General features: G+C 40.1%; 1 protein-coding gene across 2 annotated transcripts in view; it reads left to right on the forward strand.

Moving 5' to 3' along the window:
* The first annotated feature begins 839 nt into the window (after positions 1-839).
* The window catches only part of GCLC (glutamate-cysteine ligase catalytic subunit), a 54,254-nt gene continuing 35,950 nt past the window's right edge, over positions 840-19,143 (forward strand). For both annotated transcript variants that reach the window (XM_007516501.3, XM_060190035.1), the window contains exons 1-2: positions 840-1,471; positions 18,270-18,382. In XM_007516501.3, coding sequence (XP_007516563.1) covers positions 1,322-1,471; positions 18,270-18,382 — 263 coding nt within the window. In that variant the 5' untranslated portion in view covers positions 840-1,321. The remainder of the gene's footprint in view (positions 1,472-18,269; positions 18,383-19,143) is intronic.

A 19,143-nucleotide genomic window follows, 5' to 3' on the forward strand; every position in this document is an offset into this window, starting at 1 on the left:
TAAATAGAAAAGAGCATAGAGTAATCTTGGAGGTGGCACAGAGGATAAACTGTTGAACCACTGAATATACCAGAGAGGTGTTCTGGTTCTCTCTCCCTCTCAATAATAAATAATTCTTGAAAAAACAAGAACGAGTCCAATCTTGACTCTCAAACCTTTATATGATACCCTAAATGCTCTCACTAGATTTTTTTTTTTTTTTAGTATAAGTCACCACACTTCTGTCATTTATTTCTGTAGGGTTTTTTTTTTTTCACAAGAGATAATGAGAGAAAAGTCAGAGCACCATTTCAGTAAATGCAGTAGCACAGACCAAACACAGAACTTTAGGCATGTAAATCCAACACCGCCAGCTATATAGCTATATACTATTTCAACAGCTGTTTTTCTATTTTTCCAGTGTCAGTGCAAGACTTGACACTTGCAAAGCATGATTTATACCTCTGAACCACCTGCTGGGCCCTCACTCTTTTTGTACTTACATAATTCTCACCTAAAAAAATTATTGGGTGGGTTTTACATTAATTCGAAAAATAACTTGCCACCTTGCTTATTCCCTTCAAAAATAATTTGGTGACTAGCTACACTAACTCAAGCAGTCAATTTGCTTGCTCAACAGTTTGTCTCTCTGGATTAGGGAGAAAAGATTTTTGGACAGCATACTTGCTTAAGGCCATGCAGACCTCACTCGGCTTCCCGCCCACCCGCAAGCCCCTCCCCCTTGACTCCGCCCTAACCACGCCTGCGCAAGTCCCCTCTTTAGGCCCCAATGAGTGCGTCCGGAGTTCTAAGCCACGCCCCTTCTCCCTTCCCCGCCCCATCCGCTATCTATAAAGTCCGGAGTCACGGATCCTTCACGGAGCGGCGAGCTGGCGGCTAAGAGAACTGGGCATGCTCCGTGCTGGCTGCGGCGTAGGTTTTAGTCACAAGTAGGAAGAAGTCAGAGCGCTGTACCGGCAAAGAGAAGCCGGAGCCGGCAACGCGACTGTAAGGTCCGCTGTCGCCGCCTCTGAACCGGAGCAGGAGCGGGCGAGGGGACCCTGAGCCGCTCCGCCTGTCCTCTGCTGCTGTGTCCGTGCGGTGCGTGGGATCTCCCCCACTTCCCGCGGCGAGTACCCCGCTGCTGCAGCGGGAGCAGAACTGACCCTCGCTCCCTTCCTCCCTTCCTCCTCCGGCCACCGCCCGAGGGCGCCCCCCGGGGGCAGAGCAGCCGCCCGCCGCCTTTTGCAAGCAGCTGAGTGTGGAGCTCGCGCTCCGCGCCCGGAGCGAGCCGCCGCCGTCACCCCAGTAGGAGGAGGAGGGGGAAGAGGAGGGGGCGGCCATGGGGCTGCTGTCCCAGGGCTCCCCGATGAGCTGGGAGGAGACCCAGCGCCACGCTGACCACGTGCGGCGACACGGGATCCTCCAGTTCCTGCACATCTACCACGCCGTCAAGGACCGGCACAAGGACGTGCTCAAGTGGGGTGACGAGGTGAGCGCCCGCGGCCCCCGTCCCTGCTCGGCGCCTCATCTGGCCACTCAGAGCCGCCTTTGTTCGGCCAGGCCCGACCGGCGCCCCCCGGCCCCCGCGGCCCCAGCATCCCCAGCATCCCGAGTCTCCGGGTTCCCCGGAGTAGGACCGAGCTCTCTCCGCTTCCTGGCCAGACCTGTCCCTTCCATTCATTCAGCTCAGTCGGGGCTTCCTTCTCCTTCATCCCGTACATGCGGACCAGGCTCCAGGAGGGCGTGAGCTTGAAGTGACATTTGGTTGCTTCGGGGAGTGTTCAGCCTGTGGTGTGGCTGCTGGCTGCCTGTCTAGATCCCACGCTCCCAGCCAGATCTCTTGACATGTGTATCTGTGCTAAATGTGAAAAGGAGTTAAGTTGTTCGAGAAGGGCCATTTAGGTTAGGAACTAGGTCTTAAAGATGTTCACTTCTGTCTCACTTTGTCCAGGCATCACTGAATCCTACACCTTCTCAGCAGTTTCACACAACTAACACCACACTGTAGTAATCGAAATCATTTTGACTGTTTACTGAAAGGAGAGGAACCATCCTGATCCGGTTTGAGTGTAACTGGGAACACTTATTAGCATTAGGATTTGTCAGTACCTTCCAGTGACTTAAATCCAGCATCTAAAATTTACAGATCAGGGGTTCAACTTCTGGTTCTGCAACAGAAGTGAAAAATGTCTACATACTCAAGATGCTGAACCATTGTTTACTAACGTGATCTGGAAAGCATTACTTCCTGTAAAGTTTTCTGCCAAAGCTTTCAGTTCTCTCTCTTCCCCTTTTAAAGCATTATACATATATGCAATTCATCTAAGTACTTTTTGAGAAGTTCATCTCAATTTGTGAAGTTTACATTTTGCCATCCTGGCTTGCCTTAGGTGTGTAAATGATCTATCTTCAGGTCAGTGTTATTATCACTTTTGTCTCAAGAGTCAAGTGATGCTACGCTAATGTAGAGTTTCTACAGGCAAAACTGTAGTTTTTCTGTTTTAAGTGAAGCTAGGTCTGCCTTCTACAACTGAAGGAATTGTGCTCTTTGAAACTTGGAAAGTAAAGTGACTAGTATAAGAGGGTTGTTAAACTTTGGACAGAAAAGGGATAAAGAATATATTTGGTGGTAATTCTTAAGTTCTATAGTTCATTGTTTCTTTATAGTATCTGGCATATTTAAGTGAACACATACACAAATATATAGTTAAAAATGGTGTTAAACGATGTACTTTATAATCTATCCTTAGATGTTTTTTTCTTTTTTTTAATATTTATTTAATTTATTTATTCCCTTTTGTTGCCCTTGTTGTTTTTTATTGTTATAGTTATTATTGTTGTTGTCATTGTTGGATAGGACAGAGAGAAATGGAGAGAGGAGGGGAAGACAGAGAGGAGGAGAGAAAGATAGACACCTGCAGACCTGCTTCACCGCCTGTGAAGCGACTCCCCTGCAGGTGGGGAGCCGCAGTTCGAACCGGGATCCTTATGCTGGTCCTTGTGCTTTGCGCCACCTGCGCTTAACCCGCTGCGCTACAGCCCGACTCCCAGATGTTTTTTTCTCTAGAACTCTTATTCTCAGTCTCAATTTCATTCATCTCCATATCCTTACACCATTATATTATTACTATATTTAAATTTTTAAAGAAATCTTGGTTTATAACTTTAAAAAGTTCCAACCGCACAGAATTAAAAATGAACTGAGGTACATATTACATTCCCACCATCAGCAATCTACTCTCTATTCTCCACGATACTATTGACCCCATTTTCTGAATTGATCACCCTCTTTCCATCTGGTAACTACTTTTTTTTTGTTTTCAAAACATTTTTTAAAAATGAAATGGATGAAGACAATCAGTTTATCATGCATATTAAAGATGTTATGTTATTCTTTTGTGTCATTTACATAAGGTGTATGTAAAGTGGTCTGTATTTGGTCACATGTAAATAATGCTTTTAATTCTCAAAATTAAAAGAGTTTAAAAAGCTAGACTCTCAAGTTTATGATAGAAGTTGTAGCAAAAGAGCAAGGGCAAAGTTAGCTGTTCCAGTGTTAGCAGTAATCCTTACAAGTAGGAGGAAATCATTCTCACACTTTCTGCATAAATGTTGGCAGACTGGATCATACTGCAAGCAAACTTGCTTGTAGGCAAAAAAAAAAAAAAAAAAAAAAGAAAAAAGAAAAAAAATGCCTGAGCAGCAGACAAGGAAGATAAAAGTGGAGAAGGGTGTGGTGGGTGGTATGGCCTTGGAGATGAAAGATGACCTTGCAGGGCAGAAAGTGGTGTTTTGCATGTGATATGTCAGACTCTGTTAGCATGATACCAAAATACTGCTTTCCCAAAAGTTTTTTGGGAACTTTTAATGTTATACTTACAGGGTGGTGGGTTTGGATTAAATGGCAGAAACAAATTAACCTTACAACTACTTACCACTGTTGAAATGCTCAGTCCTAAGTCCTAGTTCCTATGACAGTATTTTGCTCTCACAGAAAGAACCCTATGTTGTGGTCCAAGACCTAAACCCAGTTTCCTCATTTGGGAAATCAGAGGATTGGACTCCTACTGATCCCTTCCAGCTTTTACAGTTTAGGTACAATTCATTTTTTAAATTAATTAATTTTATTGTCACCAGGTTGTTGCTGGGGCTCAGTGCCTGCACTTTGAATTCACTGCTCCTGGCAGGCATGTTTTTCCTTCCTTTTTGTTGATAGAAGAGAAACTGAGAGGGAAGAGGAAGAAAAAGACACTGCTTCACTGCCTGTGAAACTTCCTCTCACACTGCAGGACTAGGGACTTGGACTTGGATCCTTGTACATGGTAGCATGTGTACTCTACTGGGTACATCACTCTGAAGTGGCCCCCCCCAAGCACGTTTATATATATATGTATATTTTTAAAGAATTTATTTATTTATTCATGAAAAAGATAGGAGGAGAGAAAGAACCATCCATCACTCTGGTACATGTGCTGCCGGGGATCGAACTCAGGACCTCATGCTTGAGAGCCTAGTGCCTTAGCCACTGCGCCACCCTCCGGACCACATGTTTTTATATTTTTAACCAGACCACTGCTCCCAACTTTGGCTTATGGTGGTGGTAAGGGAATTGAACTTGAGACCTTTGGTACCCCCTCCCCGTGAAAAAGATGTAAACAAAACAAAAACCTTTATTTCTTCAGAAAGAGAGAAAGGGCCCAGGGCACTGCTCTGGTACATTTGGTGCCTGACATTAAAACTGGACCTCAGGCATCCAGGTCCTATGCTGTGCTTCTCAGCAAGCCATTTCTCTGGCCACTGAATAAGAGTTCTTAACGTCCATATTTCAGACCAAATTGCTACTCTTTGAAAAATCACCTGAAGGTAGTCTTTCTCTTGTTGAATAAAGAGCCACCAGCCACTTTGGTAGAAATACGCCACAAAAGTGAGAGTGTGCTTGCTTTGGGGAATTAAAAAGCAGCCTTATAAATAGGTGGGATCTCAGGTTAGTTTACAGATGTGTGTTTTATCATTAGGGTGCGGATCCTAACACTAGCCACCACTGCCCATTGTACTTTTTCTGTGGGAGATAGAAATTTTAAGTCCTAGCTTCTAGGAAAATACTTTATTTGCCCTAAAATGGTGATTGGAGAGAGAAAGGTAAGTTGTATATTGCTGGGTACTCTGTGGCCTGTTAGTGTTATGTATATGCTCATCTCTTTTTCAGTGTTCAGGCATTAACTTTTTAGGTACAGAGTTTATTTACAACTTGGTATGTGTACACATAAAGATAAATATAGGAAATATGTGCTTCAAATGTGTTAATAAATCGTATCTGTGTTCTTCCTAATATTCACTCTAGTGTTAACTATCTGCAAGACCTTTTCAGCTACTTAATGGGCAAATCTGTCCAGGTCCATTTCTTAAACATATTATACGAGGTTTTTGTATTATTGACAATGCCTGCAATTTCATCTAATCTCCCTTTATAAAGACTGTACAAGTTGTTCATGTGTCGGAAAACAAAATTTTAAAGTAAGCATGTTGACTTCACAGGTAGAACACATGGTTTACATGCATGGTGCCCTGAGTTCAGTCCTTGGCATATCACATGACCAGAATTGTGTCTCTCCTGTAAAATAAATATTTTTTAAAAAATGAGTGTCCAGGCAAGGGTAGAGAGCATAATGGCTATTAAGAGACTTTCATTCCTGTGGCTCTAAAGTCCCAGCTTCAATCCCTGGCACCACCTTAAGCCAGAACTGAGAAGTACTCTGGTAAAAAAATAAATAAATAAATAAATAAATACAGTGCCTCCAAACATATGTCTTTTCTAGTGGTTTTTCAAATTCAGTGTAATGGCTCTCAAAGTAAAAATGTAAATTGTTTTCTAGTTATTAGGAAAAGCCATGCAAACTTTAAAAGGAAAATATGTTAATATGTGTGTGTCTTTGTGCATAAGATCAAGATGAGATTTATTGTGTGCTGTTATATTATCCATTTAGTTTGAACTATATATTTACTTATATGGTTTAAGAATACTTAAATGTTTAAAATAGAAGTAAGCTTATTTTATATTTGAACTATAAAAATAGAATGGACAAAAGTATGGTAATTCAAATCTAATTGAATATTCTTTGTAGCTTTGGAAAAACTGTTTTTTTTCCTTGTCTGTAGCTATTTGGAGATAATTTGATTCTTTTAAATCTAGCGATTTTAGGAGATGCAGAGAAATTTCAGTTTAGAGACTAATTATATTTGAGTCTGTTGAGTCCAGACTTCATGTGCTTCCTCTCTGTTTGTCTCAGAATTATGAGGTTTCACATCTGACTGGTGGAAATATGTCCATTGGACATTTCATATGCATATATTAATTTACCACTGAATCCATCAAGGGAACCCTCAACAAATCACTGGGATTCTCCTTGCAGCTTGTTTTCTAGGTACTTGTTCCTATAAATTTTAATCACCTTGGCTTTGTCAAGCCTCGAGCTCTGTCTCTTAAATTTAGGAAATCCTTTAAGCTCTGCTTCACTTCCTTCCCCATGACCTAGAGCTTCTCTCCTCTAAGTGTTATGTTGGGCGAGTTATAGAAGTCACTTAAAAATTTCTTCCAGTACCTGAGGTATTTATTTCTGCCTTGGTTTTCTGTCTGATTTTCAATATCTTAACTCTTTTCAAGGCATTTTCTCACTATCCCTTGGTTGGTTGATTCAGGTGGAGTGTAAAACTGTCTCCCATTACTCCATGTTGTTCAGAAGTGGACATCTTTGCTCCTTTTTCTATTAAGCTTTCAACTCTAGCCTCCTTTATCTGTAAACTTTTACCAAAGGCGGACTATGCTTGAGTTTGTAAGCTATTTCTAGCAAGTTAAAATTAGGCAGATCTTTAAAGTTAGAATTTACTTTGCCCTTTTCTAAATGCTCATCACATAGTTATCACTCGATGACTATTTGATGAAAACCATGATTTTTGAAAGTTTAAATATATCTTATAAGGACTTTGAGATTTAAACCCTTCCTGGTCATCTAGACCCAAATGACTGTGTGACTGTAGATACAGAACTTAAATTCTTTGGGCCACAATTTCCTCATCTGTGAGCTCATCACAAAATCCTGTCTTTTGCTTTTGAATTGTATGCTAATTCATGTTTTTTTATGTTTATTTATTTATTCCCTTTTGTTGCCCTAGTTGTTTTATTGTTGTAGTTGTTGTTGGATAGAACAGAGAGAAATCGCGAGAGGAGGGGAAGACGGGGAGAGAAAGACCTGCAGACCTGCATCACCACCCTGCAGGTGGGGAACCAGGGGCTCAAACCGGGATCCCTACGCCAGTCCTTGCACTTTGCCATGTTTTTTTTTTTCCCAAAAATTATTTATTTATTGGATAGACACAGCCAGAAATCAAGAGGGAAGAGGTGATAGAGAGGAAGAGAGACAGAGAGACACCAACAGCACTGCTTCACCACTCACAAAGCTTTCCCCCTGCAGGTGGGGACATGGGACTCGAACTGAGGTACTTGCACACTGTAACATTAACCAGGTGTGCCACCACCCAGCCCCGATATGTTTCTAATTGTATCTTTATAAAAACAAGTATACGAAGTGGGAGCATCTATTTCTTTGCTCTGTCAAATTTTGGATTTTACCATTTCTCTAAGATTGCATACTTGCTACTGGAAAGCAATCTAGTTTTAAAATTAGGCTACTAGAATTTTTTCCTTTAACTTCCTGGGCAAGTTTATTTGAATTTAACATTTCTGTTGTTGCTATGTGTCTCTTTCAGAAAAGTTGAAACTTTTAAGTTTTGCTTGCATGTGGCAAAACAGTAAAGTTTTTATTTCTACAGTACATGATCTTTTAAGTTAAATATTTATGGACTACTTCCTAGATATAAAGCACTTCCTATGCTACATAATAGTTTTTGACAAAGAAACTAACTTGGGGGAGGAGGACTCACCTAGTAAAGCACACATTTACCATGTTTGAGGACCCAGGTTTGAGCCCCATGCCGCCACATGGGACTGTCTGCATGGGAAATGTTTCACTAGTGCTATGGTGACTCTCCATTTCACTACCTCTCTGTTTCTTATGTTCTAACTAAAAGGGGGGGGAGCAGACACTGCCAGAAGCAGTGGAGTGATAAAGACACTGAGCCCCAGTGATAAAACTCTCATGACAAAAAAAAAAAAAAAAGAAGAAAGAAAGAAAGGAGAAAGAAAAGAAGAGGCTCATTGGGGTGGAGGGTTGGAAAGTGGCAAAAAAAAAAAAAAAACAGGAGAGGAGTTTACTTTCTACTCAGACACTCTAAGGATCTTGTAGGTAGGAGAGCCAACTGGTAGTACCTCATGCCAGGCTAGCGTGGGGGGTGCCTCGTCCCAGGTGCGTACTCTCTGGGTTGGAGAGAACGCTACTGGAGCCAACATGGGCTGCTACTCACTCAGCGACTGGAGGGAGATGACTCAGGAACCAAACATGTGGCGAGACAATGCAGTTCCTTTATTGATCAGAGAGCCATGGCTTTTAAAAGGCTAGACCTGGAAGTGGCAAGTCAGAAACAGAAATGACTAGGAAAGGGGTGGAGAAAGGCAAAAGGGGCTGGGAAGGTAGAAAATTCCTTAGCAACTGTTGCTAAGGGTTTTAACTGGTAGGATTAATATTAGCCTGTAGGAAAGGAGGGTCTCCAGGGTAGAAAGAAGATAGATCAAAGGAATGGAATGGGTGGGGATCTTTCAGGCAAAACAATGATTATGTAGCTAGACCATAGTATCAGGAATGCAGGGTGCTTTGTGAGGCTCCTCACAATTTCCTGACAACCTCAAATAGAGATTGAGAAGTAAACAAAAAGGCTTGTGCAAATGTGAGACTGTGAAGGCGCCTGAAGTAGAGGGAATACTTCTGAGCTGTTAGATCTCTCTCCTTGGTTCCTGGCTTAGATGACCTAGTGTGTAGGAATTCCTGCAGGAATAGATCCTGGGAGAACTGTTTAGGGTATTCTGGTTGGAATTCTTCAAATTAAAAAACTCTTCCTCTTGTGTGGAAGGGTGTCCATGGCCCAAGTTTAAGCTTGCTAATAAAGGCTTTTGCTATTGCAAAAAAAAAAAAAAAAAAGTTCCAACACACATCCAATAGAAAAAACAGGTAAGACAGTGAAAGTGAAAATTTGAGCAGCATCTAAACTAACCAGGTGACTGGGCAGCTACAGCCCTAAATAAAGATGGTGGTTAAAACCAAGGTGGAGAATGAGATAACTCAGGTGAAACATTGCTATTCAGAACCCTGAATGAGTAGAAGTTAAGCCAGAGGAATCTCTGGTCTTGAGAAAGATGTATGGGGGAATAGACTGTCATGTGTAGAGAAAGGATGTTTAAAAAAAAAAAGTCAAACTTTTGAGAGGTGTGAAAGAATTGGAACTGAAATAAGCCACTGAGTTTGCTGGTTAGGCATGGACTGAAAGCTTTGGCAATGGCTTATTTCAAACATAGAGCCAGAACTAGGAAGTAAACTAAAGTCCTCTTAGGACAAAGTTCATGCACTTTACTCTTAGAAGTGTGTCTCAAGCTTTTACACAGAGATCATACACATCATACCCAATTCCTGCAGACTTGGCCATTTAGATGCTCTATTCAGGATGAAATACAAAAAGTCAACCAAGGAGAAATCAGAGGGACTGTTTCAGAGAACAGCTGAGAAAAAGCATACCTAGATGTGCAACCCATTGTTCCTCTAAGGACCTTGATCTCTTATGACCCTAGTTGAAGAGAAGAAATTTCTAATGAAGCCCGAAGCCTTAATAAAAAGTGAAAATGTGTTTAGTATCTTCCTGTTGAGAACAAAAGAGGTTATAATTAATTTCCACTCATATACACATACATTTTTAGAGCATATAAATAAAAGGGCTGAGCTTTGGGTAACAAAACATTTATGTAAATTTTATCTCCTTTGATAAGCAGAGTAAATAGCAGTTAATGAGAATAAAAGAAAAATGACTCTGGGTCCATGCTCCCAGAGGGATAAAGAATAGGAATGCTTTCAAGGAAGGGGATTGGATATGGAACTCTGACAGTGGAAATTGTACCCCTCTTATCCTGTGGTCTTGTTGATATTTTTTACTGTATGAGTAAATAAAAAATGAATGGTTATATAGTGTTTAATTATAGATATGCTAATTTAAAGCTGAAGCAGATATTTGGGTCCCCCCCTTATTTTCCAGATGATAACTACATTGTACAGCTCCTGGAGGTTCAAGTGTGGGTGGTATCTCTCAGTTGGGAACAAAGGAGAGAGGCCACAGTGTTGGGAGGTGAGCAAAGGTTTCTGTGAAGAGGATACTTGACTTGCGACCCAAAGAAGCCAGCTCTTTAAAGGGCTGAGGTAAAACCTTTTAAGGCAGATAGAAAATGCTGTCAAGTTCCTCAAGTGGTTGTTGAGAAGGGAAAGTAAGGTCAGTGTAGCTGCAGCATGGTAGGGAGAAGGGGGTTGAAAATAAAGGAGGCAGAGCCTAGAGCCTAGAAGGTGGGCCCTATTGTTTTTGGTGAAGGTTGCTGCATTTTTTGTGAGTCACTTCAAAGTTTCTAGGAGAGGAGGGCCTTGATCTGCTTGGTGAAGTAACCCAGCTCTACTTAATTGCAGATCAAGCAGGATTTCTACTGGTAGCTTTACTTTTGACTCATGAGATCAGTAGTACTATGAACAACTATCATGAAAAACAATATTTTATGGAACAATATTTCCCTTCCTTTAAGTGACACATTTTTTGTTTTGGCCTATTTAAATATATCTATATTATATATTATCACCCACCGTGGCTTGTATTATTCTGCCTCAATCAGTGTGTCACTGCTCTACAACTAGAAAATGATATGCACTAACATTAAGTGGAGATGTGCACTTACTCAATGCCCTTCTAAGCACATTACCTTTGTAATCCTTCCCTGTGGCTTTTTGTGGTAGAGGTTCACCCCATTTTATGAAAGAAGAAACTGAAACACCAGGATTTAAACTGAATGACTCCAAAGCCTATATGCTAGCTACTCCCCCATTATGCCACCTCTCAGATTGTGGCTGTTTTCACAGGCTGTAACCTAAAATTGAAGGTTCAAGAAAGGAAGAGAAAAGGGTGGTGGTAATGAAGGAAGTAGTATTTTTAATGAATATGTGATTGTGTCTTAGAGGCACAAATACAGCCTTAATTATTTTCTGTGACCAGATGGCTAGTGACTCCCAGCTAGTGAGATGCCAGCACTCTTTCAAAACAGTACTGACTATATTTGGTAATTTTCTCATTCCACGGGTCAAATGCTAATAGATTCAGTAATGTTGCAAGCAGCCTTCCCAGTTAATCTTCTGTTGGCAATCAAGCCAGTGAAAAGACAGATGTGGATGAGCCCTTTCTATGAAAGACCAGGCTGACCTCACTTGTTAGTTATTCTGCTCTGTGACCTCATCCCAGGGCAGCAAGCAGGTAGTTGACTGGAAGCAGAGCTCCCAGTCAGAAGCTTTGAGTTCTCTCTTTGATAATTTAGTTGATTAATGTGAATTTCTTACATAACAGGGAAAGAGCCTATATAGACAGGTCTCCATCTTCTAAGCTTACTCTTTGGTGGGTTAGAATTGCTTTCTTGTTAGGATCCATCCTAACTTCCCTGATGCTCTGCCTTTATGAGATTCTGGTAATGGTGGAATATAGCATTAAACTGGAGGCCTGGACTCATTAGCAACCTGTCACTGGGGCGTATAGTTGGGGCCGCATGTATTCAGCAGTCCTATTGGAATTATAGTTCCTTTGATAGTACTGGTTGGCTCTATTTAGTTAATTTTTTTTAAAGCACTTCTTTGTTGGGTAGGTTGTTTTATACCACTTCCTTAAGAACTAAAACACTAAATTTCTCAAAGGCAGTCCCTGAGGAGAGGCTAACCTTATTTATAGATGTATCTGATAGCAGAATGACCTTGCTTGCTCTACCCTAGGAGTACATCAGGCCCTGAGATGTGTGGCCATCACTACGGAGTGTGGACGTTCCCCAGAAACACACATGCCTTCCTGCTAAAACCTTAAGCTGTCCTGTACCTGGTAGGAGACTCTACAGTTTCTTGATTGCCTTTATCCCCAAGCCTGAGTGCAGTTCATTTGGGGATCAGGTTATCCTCTTTCATCTCCCTTCCCCTTCCCTCTCCTTTACCTTTTCTTTTCTTTTCATATCAGTCTTACAGTAATGAGAAGACTCTGTTCTTAGGGTAGACTCAGGGAATTCACTTATCCTCCTAACCCAAAATTTATAATAGTTAAGTGCAGGTGTTTTGAGAGAAATAAAAAATTATTTCTGTTTACATTGTGGTTTCTTTAGAAGAAAATATCTGATTTAGGTTTCTAAATTGCAGTGTCCTTAGATTATGTTAGTGGCCAGAGAAAACCACACCTCTGGTAATTTTTCTTAATAGGATACTTTTTCTGAGCTTGATTTGTGTGAGAAATCTAACTGGGCCCTACTAGATCCCGTTTGGAAATATCACAGGAGTGCCTTAATAAGATCTTTATAATCATCAGAAAATTAAAACCGACATGCTTGAAGTACAGTGGTATGTTTAGAAAAATCAGTCAGCACTAATCCAAAGTGTAAGAAAGTGAGTGTCTTCTGTCATCTGTAAGGCCTGGAAGAGTAGCTCTATAGTTAGTTAGGAGTTTCCCACATAATGAATCAGTGTCTCTAAGTACAATTCCAGGATTGTGATTTCTCTTGCATTTCTAGCCTGGTAATACAACTTCCTATAGTAGCAAAAATGTTTGTACTATTCGATAGCTGACCACTAGCTAAATTTTGAGACTGAATTTCATTATAAGACTTATTTATTAATGAGAGGAGAACCAGAGCATCACTTTGATAAACATGGTGATGCAGGTAGTTAACTTCACCTAGTCATCTAGAATATCCATTGATTTTCATGTAGTGTCAGCAGATAGACTAATGAATTTTTTGTTTGTTTGTTTGTGTGTGTCTGTGTGTGTGTGTGTGTGTTTCATTTTATTGCCACCAGGGTTATCGCTGGGCCTCAGTGCAGGCGCTATGAATCCATGGCTCCTGGCAACCATTTTGCCTAATTTATTTATTTTCTTTCTACTTTTTTATTTATTTGATAGGACAGAGAGAAATTGATGGGGACGAGGAGCTAGAGAAGGAGAAAGGAAGACAGACACCTGCACACTTGCTTCACACTCATGAAGCATTCTCCCTGCAGGTGGGCAGCAGAGACTCAAACCTGGATCCTAGGGCATGGGGCTATGTATGCTTACCAGAGTGCACTGCTGCCTGACCCCCTGAATTGCTGTGTTGTGTTTGTTTGTTTATTTTTTAACTGTGCTATAAGCTAAAGTCCCAAGTCTGAGATTCCAACTGAAAGCCAGATCAAGGAGAAGCTCTAATTATTTTTTTTACCAATTTATTGTATTACTACTATTCAGAGTGAGCCCAGGGCATTGCACATGTTCAGTTTTACCACACTGGGCCATTTTTTTTTTCATGCAGATACAGAGATGGGAACTAGGCATGTAGATACCACAGTACTGAGGCTTCCTCTATTGCCATGGCACCTCCCATGTGGTGCTGGGGTTTGAACTGAGGTTGAATGTATGGCAAAGGAGGCACCCTACTAGGTGAGCTGACTGCCCCTCCCTGTTTTAATTTCTAACTGTGTAAAAAAAAAAACAAAACAAGACTTTCCTAGAGTACACCCTGTATAATTTTGTGGTACAAAATAATATTTTATCATAAAGGGGGGAACCAAACGATGTCAGATGTCATATGACTTTGATGTAACTAGTCTAAATTATGAAAACATTTTCATTGGGGAGAACAATTTAATACAATATCCAAGCAGTTTAATTTCACATGCATGGCTGTACAAAGTCACTCATGTTTCAGTTTCCCCATCTGCTTATGTCTCCAAGGTACTCAAATATTACCATATAAAACAGATTTGATATTGATATAATCATTAGACAGTTCCAATAATATTCTGAGTCATATCTAATCTCACTGAGCTTATGCCTCAGATTTGCTCACCGTTCTAAGCATAACTGCACTTTTGGTCTTGTCGTGCAGTTCATGCTTATTTATGTATAGGCAGTGTCACTATGGCTCACTTATCTCTGGGTGTTGCAGGATCTCTGCAGGGGGAGCCCTGTTTATCTGCACCTCAGACAGCCACACATGTGATTATGATGCAGTTGGAATGGGAGCAACGAAAGTGCAGACATCCTTTGGGAGACTATAGTGTCCTTGACTACTTCTTTCATCCAGTCAGCCTTCTAGACTAAATTAAATCAGCTTTTCCTATCACATGCACAAACTCTGTTGGTCATTTCCAGCACTCAAATCTTTTATCTGTGTTGTGGTTCTGTCTCTTACTACAACAACAGTCTAAATTTAAGAACAGGAACCATATCTGCCTGACTCTCCACAGCATTCCCAACATGTTGAGTGGGTAAAAGGACAAAGGACATTTGTGGAGGAGGGCAGAAAGAAACTGTTCTGGCACCAGTGGTTCTTAGCCTTAGCTCTCAAAATGGCCATGGACTTGCTTTGAAATTAAGGTAATGAGAAGGCTGGATTTCTGAGAACCTACAAATAGTTCTAGCACAAGTTAAGACTGCTGCTTGGACTATTGGAATACAGCCAGTAATGGAATAGAGGAAGTGGTCCTGAACCCTGAATTTAGTTTCTGTGGGGACCTGCACTGTTGTTTGCTATTTCCAGATCAAATCTTCACTTTCCATTTTCCACTGGATTACCTAAATACAGCCCCTTCTCCAAAGTGTAGGGAGATAGGGGTTCCTCATCTTACACCCTGGGAGGAAATGTAGACCCTTGGGGCTGAGGAAGTTAGTGATAGCTTCCCTTATTCTGAAGTAAGGGACAGAATGGATAAGTGCTTTTGAAAGGTGACCCAGGTGGCCTTTTGTTTAAATTGTTTCTACGGGGAAGTTCCTTAGTTCTGATATACACAGAAAGTGACAAAGAAACTTTGTAAGTGGTCTTGGATCATTTTTGGCTTTTAGGGAGTTTTATTTATTTTTTATTTTCATGACACATATACACTAACCAGAGCACTTCTCAACTTTGGTATATAGTGGTAGCAGGGATCAAACCTTGGACTCTTATACTCTTTCTATACCATCACCCTGACTATTCTCAAATTCTAGACCCTTGAAATCCTAAACCCTCACAGGCAAGTGTTAAAATGGGTCTTTTTTCCCTTTAAGGAAAAAAAAATAATAATCCAAAAAAGAAAGGAAAAAATAGAACAGTGGTGAATGCCATTTAAAGACAATACAACTTCTGATTTTTAAAAAAATATTTTAATATTAGAAATTAATATGAATTGTCATCTTGAACTCTAATGCCTTAATTATTTACATCTCTACTGTATTTTCAGCTATGTGCTATGTGCTGGCTATTTACATCATCCTCAGTTAAGATTCTTTATTTTTATTGGCCTATTTTCGGATGAACATAAAGCACCTCGTGCTTGTGCAAACATGCACCGAATGACTAGAGGTTTATTGTGTCCACATAGTTCCTAGCAACGCTGTATAATATATAAACTGCATAATAGCCTTTTGAATGTGCTTTTGTCATTGATTCAAAGCACCGAAATAACAATGACTTGTATTCTAGCAGGGTAAAATTTACCTTTATCCAATAGAAATCCAAAGGGTGTTAATTTTCATTTTTAGGGGAAAAAATTATGCACATTTAAGTATGAATGTTTCATAGAGGTCATATCAGACTTACTTTTCCCTCATTTAAAATAATAGCTGGCAAATAGCACTATTTCTAAGTTACACCTAGGGATTTATAATGTATGTACTGAGAATAGAGCCTCTAGCTATTTTTGTTATTTTCCAATGATATATTAATTACATAAATTTGAGCTAGTTACTCTGCTACAGATTTGTGCTGGGCTCTGGGTTTATGCTTTTAGAATTTTGTGCTTTTACACAAAATTATGGTATCTATCTATGGTATCTATGGTACTGTCTGTAGAGATACTCTATCTCAGTATATATCCTAGGTACTATTTGAAATTAGGAAGCTGAGAGCATAGTGCTTTATGTAACACTTAACATGTAACATTCTGAAGAAGTGTTCAAGGCTTGGAGATCCCAGGTCCTATTTTACCTTACCACCCTTTCACATACACACAGTACTTTGGTTTATTTGTTTATTATTGGCTGTATTCAAGTCCCTGTTCTTGCAGTATGACCATGGGAAGCCTGTTCAGCTGAGTCTCTTTGTCATCTATAAAAAAGGTGATATGCTTAGTTTGCATGATGGGTTTGAAGATTAGCATCCATGTATAAAGATTTCCATTTCATGACATGCCCTTGCACACTATGCTCCTTAAAGATGTTTGTTTCTTATAGTATTTTCGTATATGTGTCACAAGTCTTAACAGAATCTCCTATTCCATCAGGTTTTCTCTTTAGTAGTCATGAATCTGTAGATGGTATCTGAACATATGTATATAAATTTGGAGCAGTTCCAAATTCTACAGCCTGAATTTTTCAGGCATTTGACTTTAAGTGATGGTACATTTGAAAATCTCTTATTTCAGATTAATTTTCCTAAATAAGCAGTTTTGCCCATTTAAAAAACAAAACACTTAATAGTAAAAGAAGAAGGAGAGTTTAACTCAATTCAAGATGCTGCAACATGCACCATAGATTAGGTGACTTGAACAATGGTTTCTCATGGTTCTAGACTTTGGGAATTCCAAGCTCTAAGGCATTGGCAGTTTAGATGCTATTGAGAACCTTCTTTCTGGGGCACATAGATGATCACTGTGTCCTTACAAAGTGAGAGAGGTAATTTTGTACATCTCTTCTTTAGTCCATCAGGAGGGCTCGCCTTCTAAACTAATTACTGGGGGCCAGGCGGTATCACACCAGGTAAAGTGCACATGGCACGAAGCACAAGGACTGCCATAAGGATCACAGTTCAAGTCCCTGGCTCTCCACCTGCAGGGAGATCGCTTCACAAATGGTGAAGCAGATCTGTAGATGTCTATCTTTCTCTCACCTTCTCTGTCTTCTCCATCTCTCTTGATTTCTCTCTGTCCTATGCAACAACAATAGCAATAACAACAACAACAATAATAACAACAACAACAATAATAACAATAACAAAGGCACCAAAAATGGGATAAAACGGCCTCCAGGAGCAGTGGATTCATACTGCAGGCACGAGCCCCAGTGATAACCCTGGAAGAAGAAGAAAAAAAATCAGCTAATTACTGCATAGCAGAACACAAAACTTCATCCAAGCAGTCACAGGTTTGATCACCAACACCATCAATATCCTGAGCCAAGCTTGTGCACTTGTAAAAATGTAAATAAATACCTCTGGATTGGGGATTAAAGACTTCAGCATCTAAATAGGCAGCAAGAGGTGTATGTGTTTGGGTTTCAGACACACAGTCAATTGGTAGCAACAGCAAACAAAAGTTCTTTGAAAAGTTACTTTTTTGTTGTCATTGAAATCCACCAGGTTACTTCCTATGGTTACTCTGTTCTTTCCTCTTTATATGCCATAGATGAAATATAGACAATTTTTGAGCTTTACCACTTTTTATGATAGTGGTGGCAAACCCAAACACCCTCAGAAGTCTGGCATGCCCACAAAAATAAGGGAAGAATAAGCCACTGCAGAGCCTTCCACCAGGTATTATTACAAATACACTAATGTAAGCTTAATTGAAGAATTTAAACATACACAGTGCAGGGGAATGCTCTCCAACTATTCTTAAATCAAAATCTAATTATTGAAACTTCTAGAATAACTTCTCCATATTGGTGTGTTTAATTATGATTTGACCCACCAGTAGTAGAATTATTCAACAACCTGCCAGTAAATAAAAATTGACCTTTCTTGATTAGAAGTCCCAGATAACCTCTTTTGTAAATGTACAAATAAATTTTAAAAGACAGCTGTGATTTGAAGTGTAGTAGCTTTGAAATATTTCTTTTAAAGTATGATATCTTTCTAAAGGTTCTTAAGTAGAACAGAGGAAAGAAGGAATTGTGGAATGCGTTTTTGTCCTCAAACAGTGCCATTATTGACTAGTTATTTTCTCTAGATTTTCATATTATGCAAACAAATAAATTATCTGCTGTAGTATACACAAATGTGCCTGTCTCAAGTTACTGTGGATTTTTCCCCAACATTCTTGTTTTCCAGCCTTCTTCCCTAAAGGTCACACTGAGCTTGAAGCTAGAAGAATATTAATCTTTCTTTTCTTTATTTACAATAGGTGGAGTACATGTTGGTGTCTTTTGATCATGAACATAAAAAAGTCCGGTTGGTCCTATCTGGAGAGGAAGTTCTTGAAACTCTACAAGAAAAAGGAGAACGGTCAAACCCAAAGTAAGCTGATGTATTGAAGGCCTTTTTTAGTGTGTCTGAAACAGAACTATTAGAATAGATCCTTTCTTCAGATGTATGAGAGACAAGCTAGCATAACATGTTAAAGTCCAGGCTCTGGTTCCTTGATTTAGTAGCTAAGTAATCTTAAATAACTTGTCCGTTCCTCAGTTTTTTTTCATTATAGAATAATAATACTAATTCTAACACCTACCTGCTAGTGTGTGTACATTTTAAGTTCAGCAACTTAGCCACTATGCCAAGCCCCAGGCTTATGTGCACATCTTAAATACACTAATACATCAAGGTACTTGGAATGGTAAATTCAGCATAGAATCTATTGGCATTTAAAGAGAAAGAAAGAAAGCTTGCCAAAGTGTTACTGAGATAACAGACTCAGGTGCCAGATACAACTTGCAGATGGATTTTGTTTGGCTGGTGGCAGAATGTTTTTAAAATAACCCTCTTCTTTTGTTTTTCTTTCCTTCCTCCCTTCCTTCTTTTATTTAAAAAAAATTATTATTATTACTGTTTAAGATTCCAAGGGAAGGATCCAGGGCCTCGTGCTCATGAGATTCTATTGTTGAGCAGCCTTCCCAAGCCAGTTTTCTCATTCTGTTTTCAGAGAGAGGGGAGTGGAGAAACACTGCAGCACTGCTCCACTACCCATGGAGCTCCCTCTCCCTGGTTGGTATCTATGATGTTCTCATGTACCAGGGCTCAAAGCCAGGTCTCACACATAGTAACGTGCACATTCTACCTGC

Source organism: Erinaceus europaeus, chromosome 4 (genome assembly GCF_950295315.1).
Source record: "Erinaceus europaeus chromosome 4, mEriEur2.1, whole genome shotgun sequence".
NCBI lineage: Eukaryota > Metazoa > Chordata > Mammalia > Eulipotyphla > Erinaceidae > Erinaceus > Erinaceus europaeus.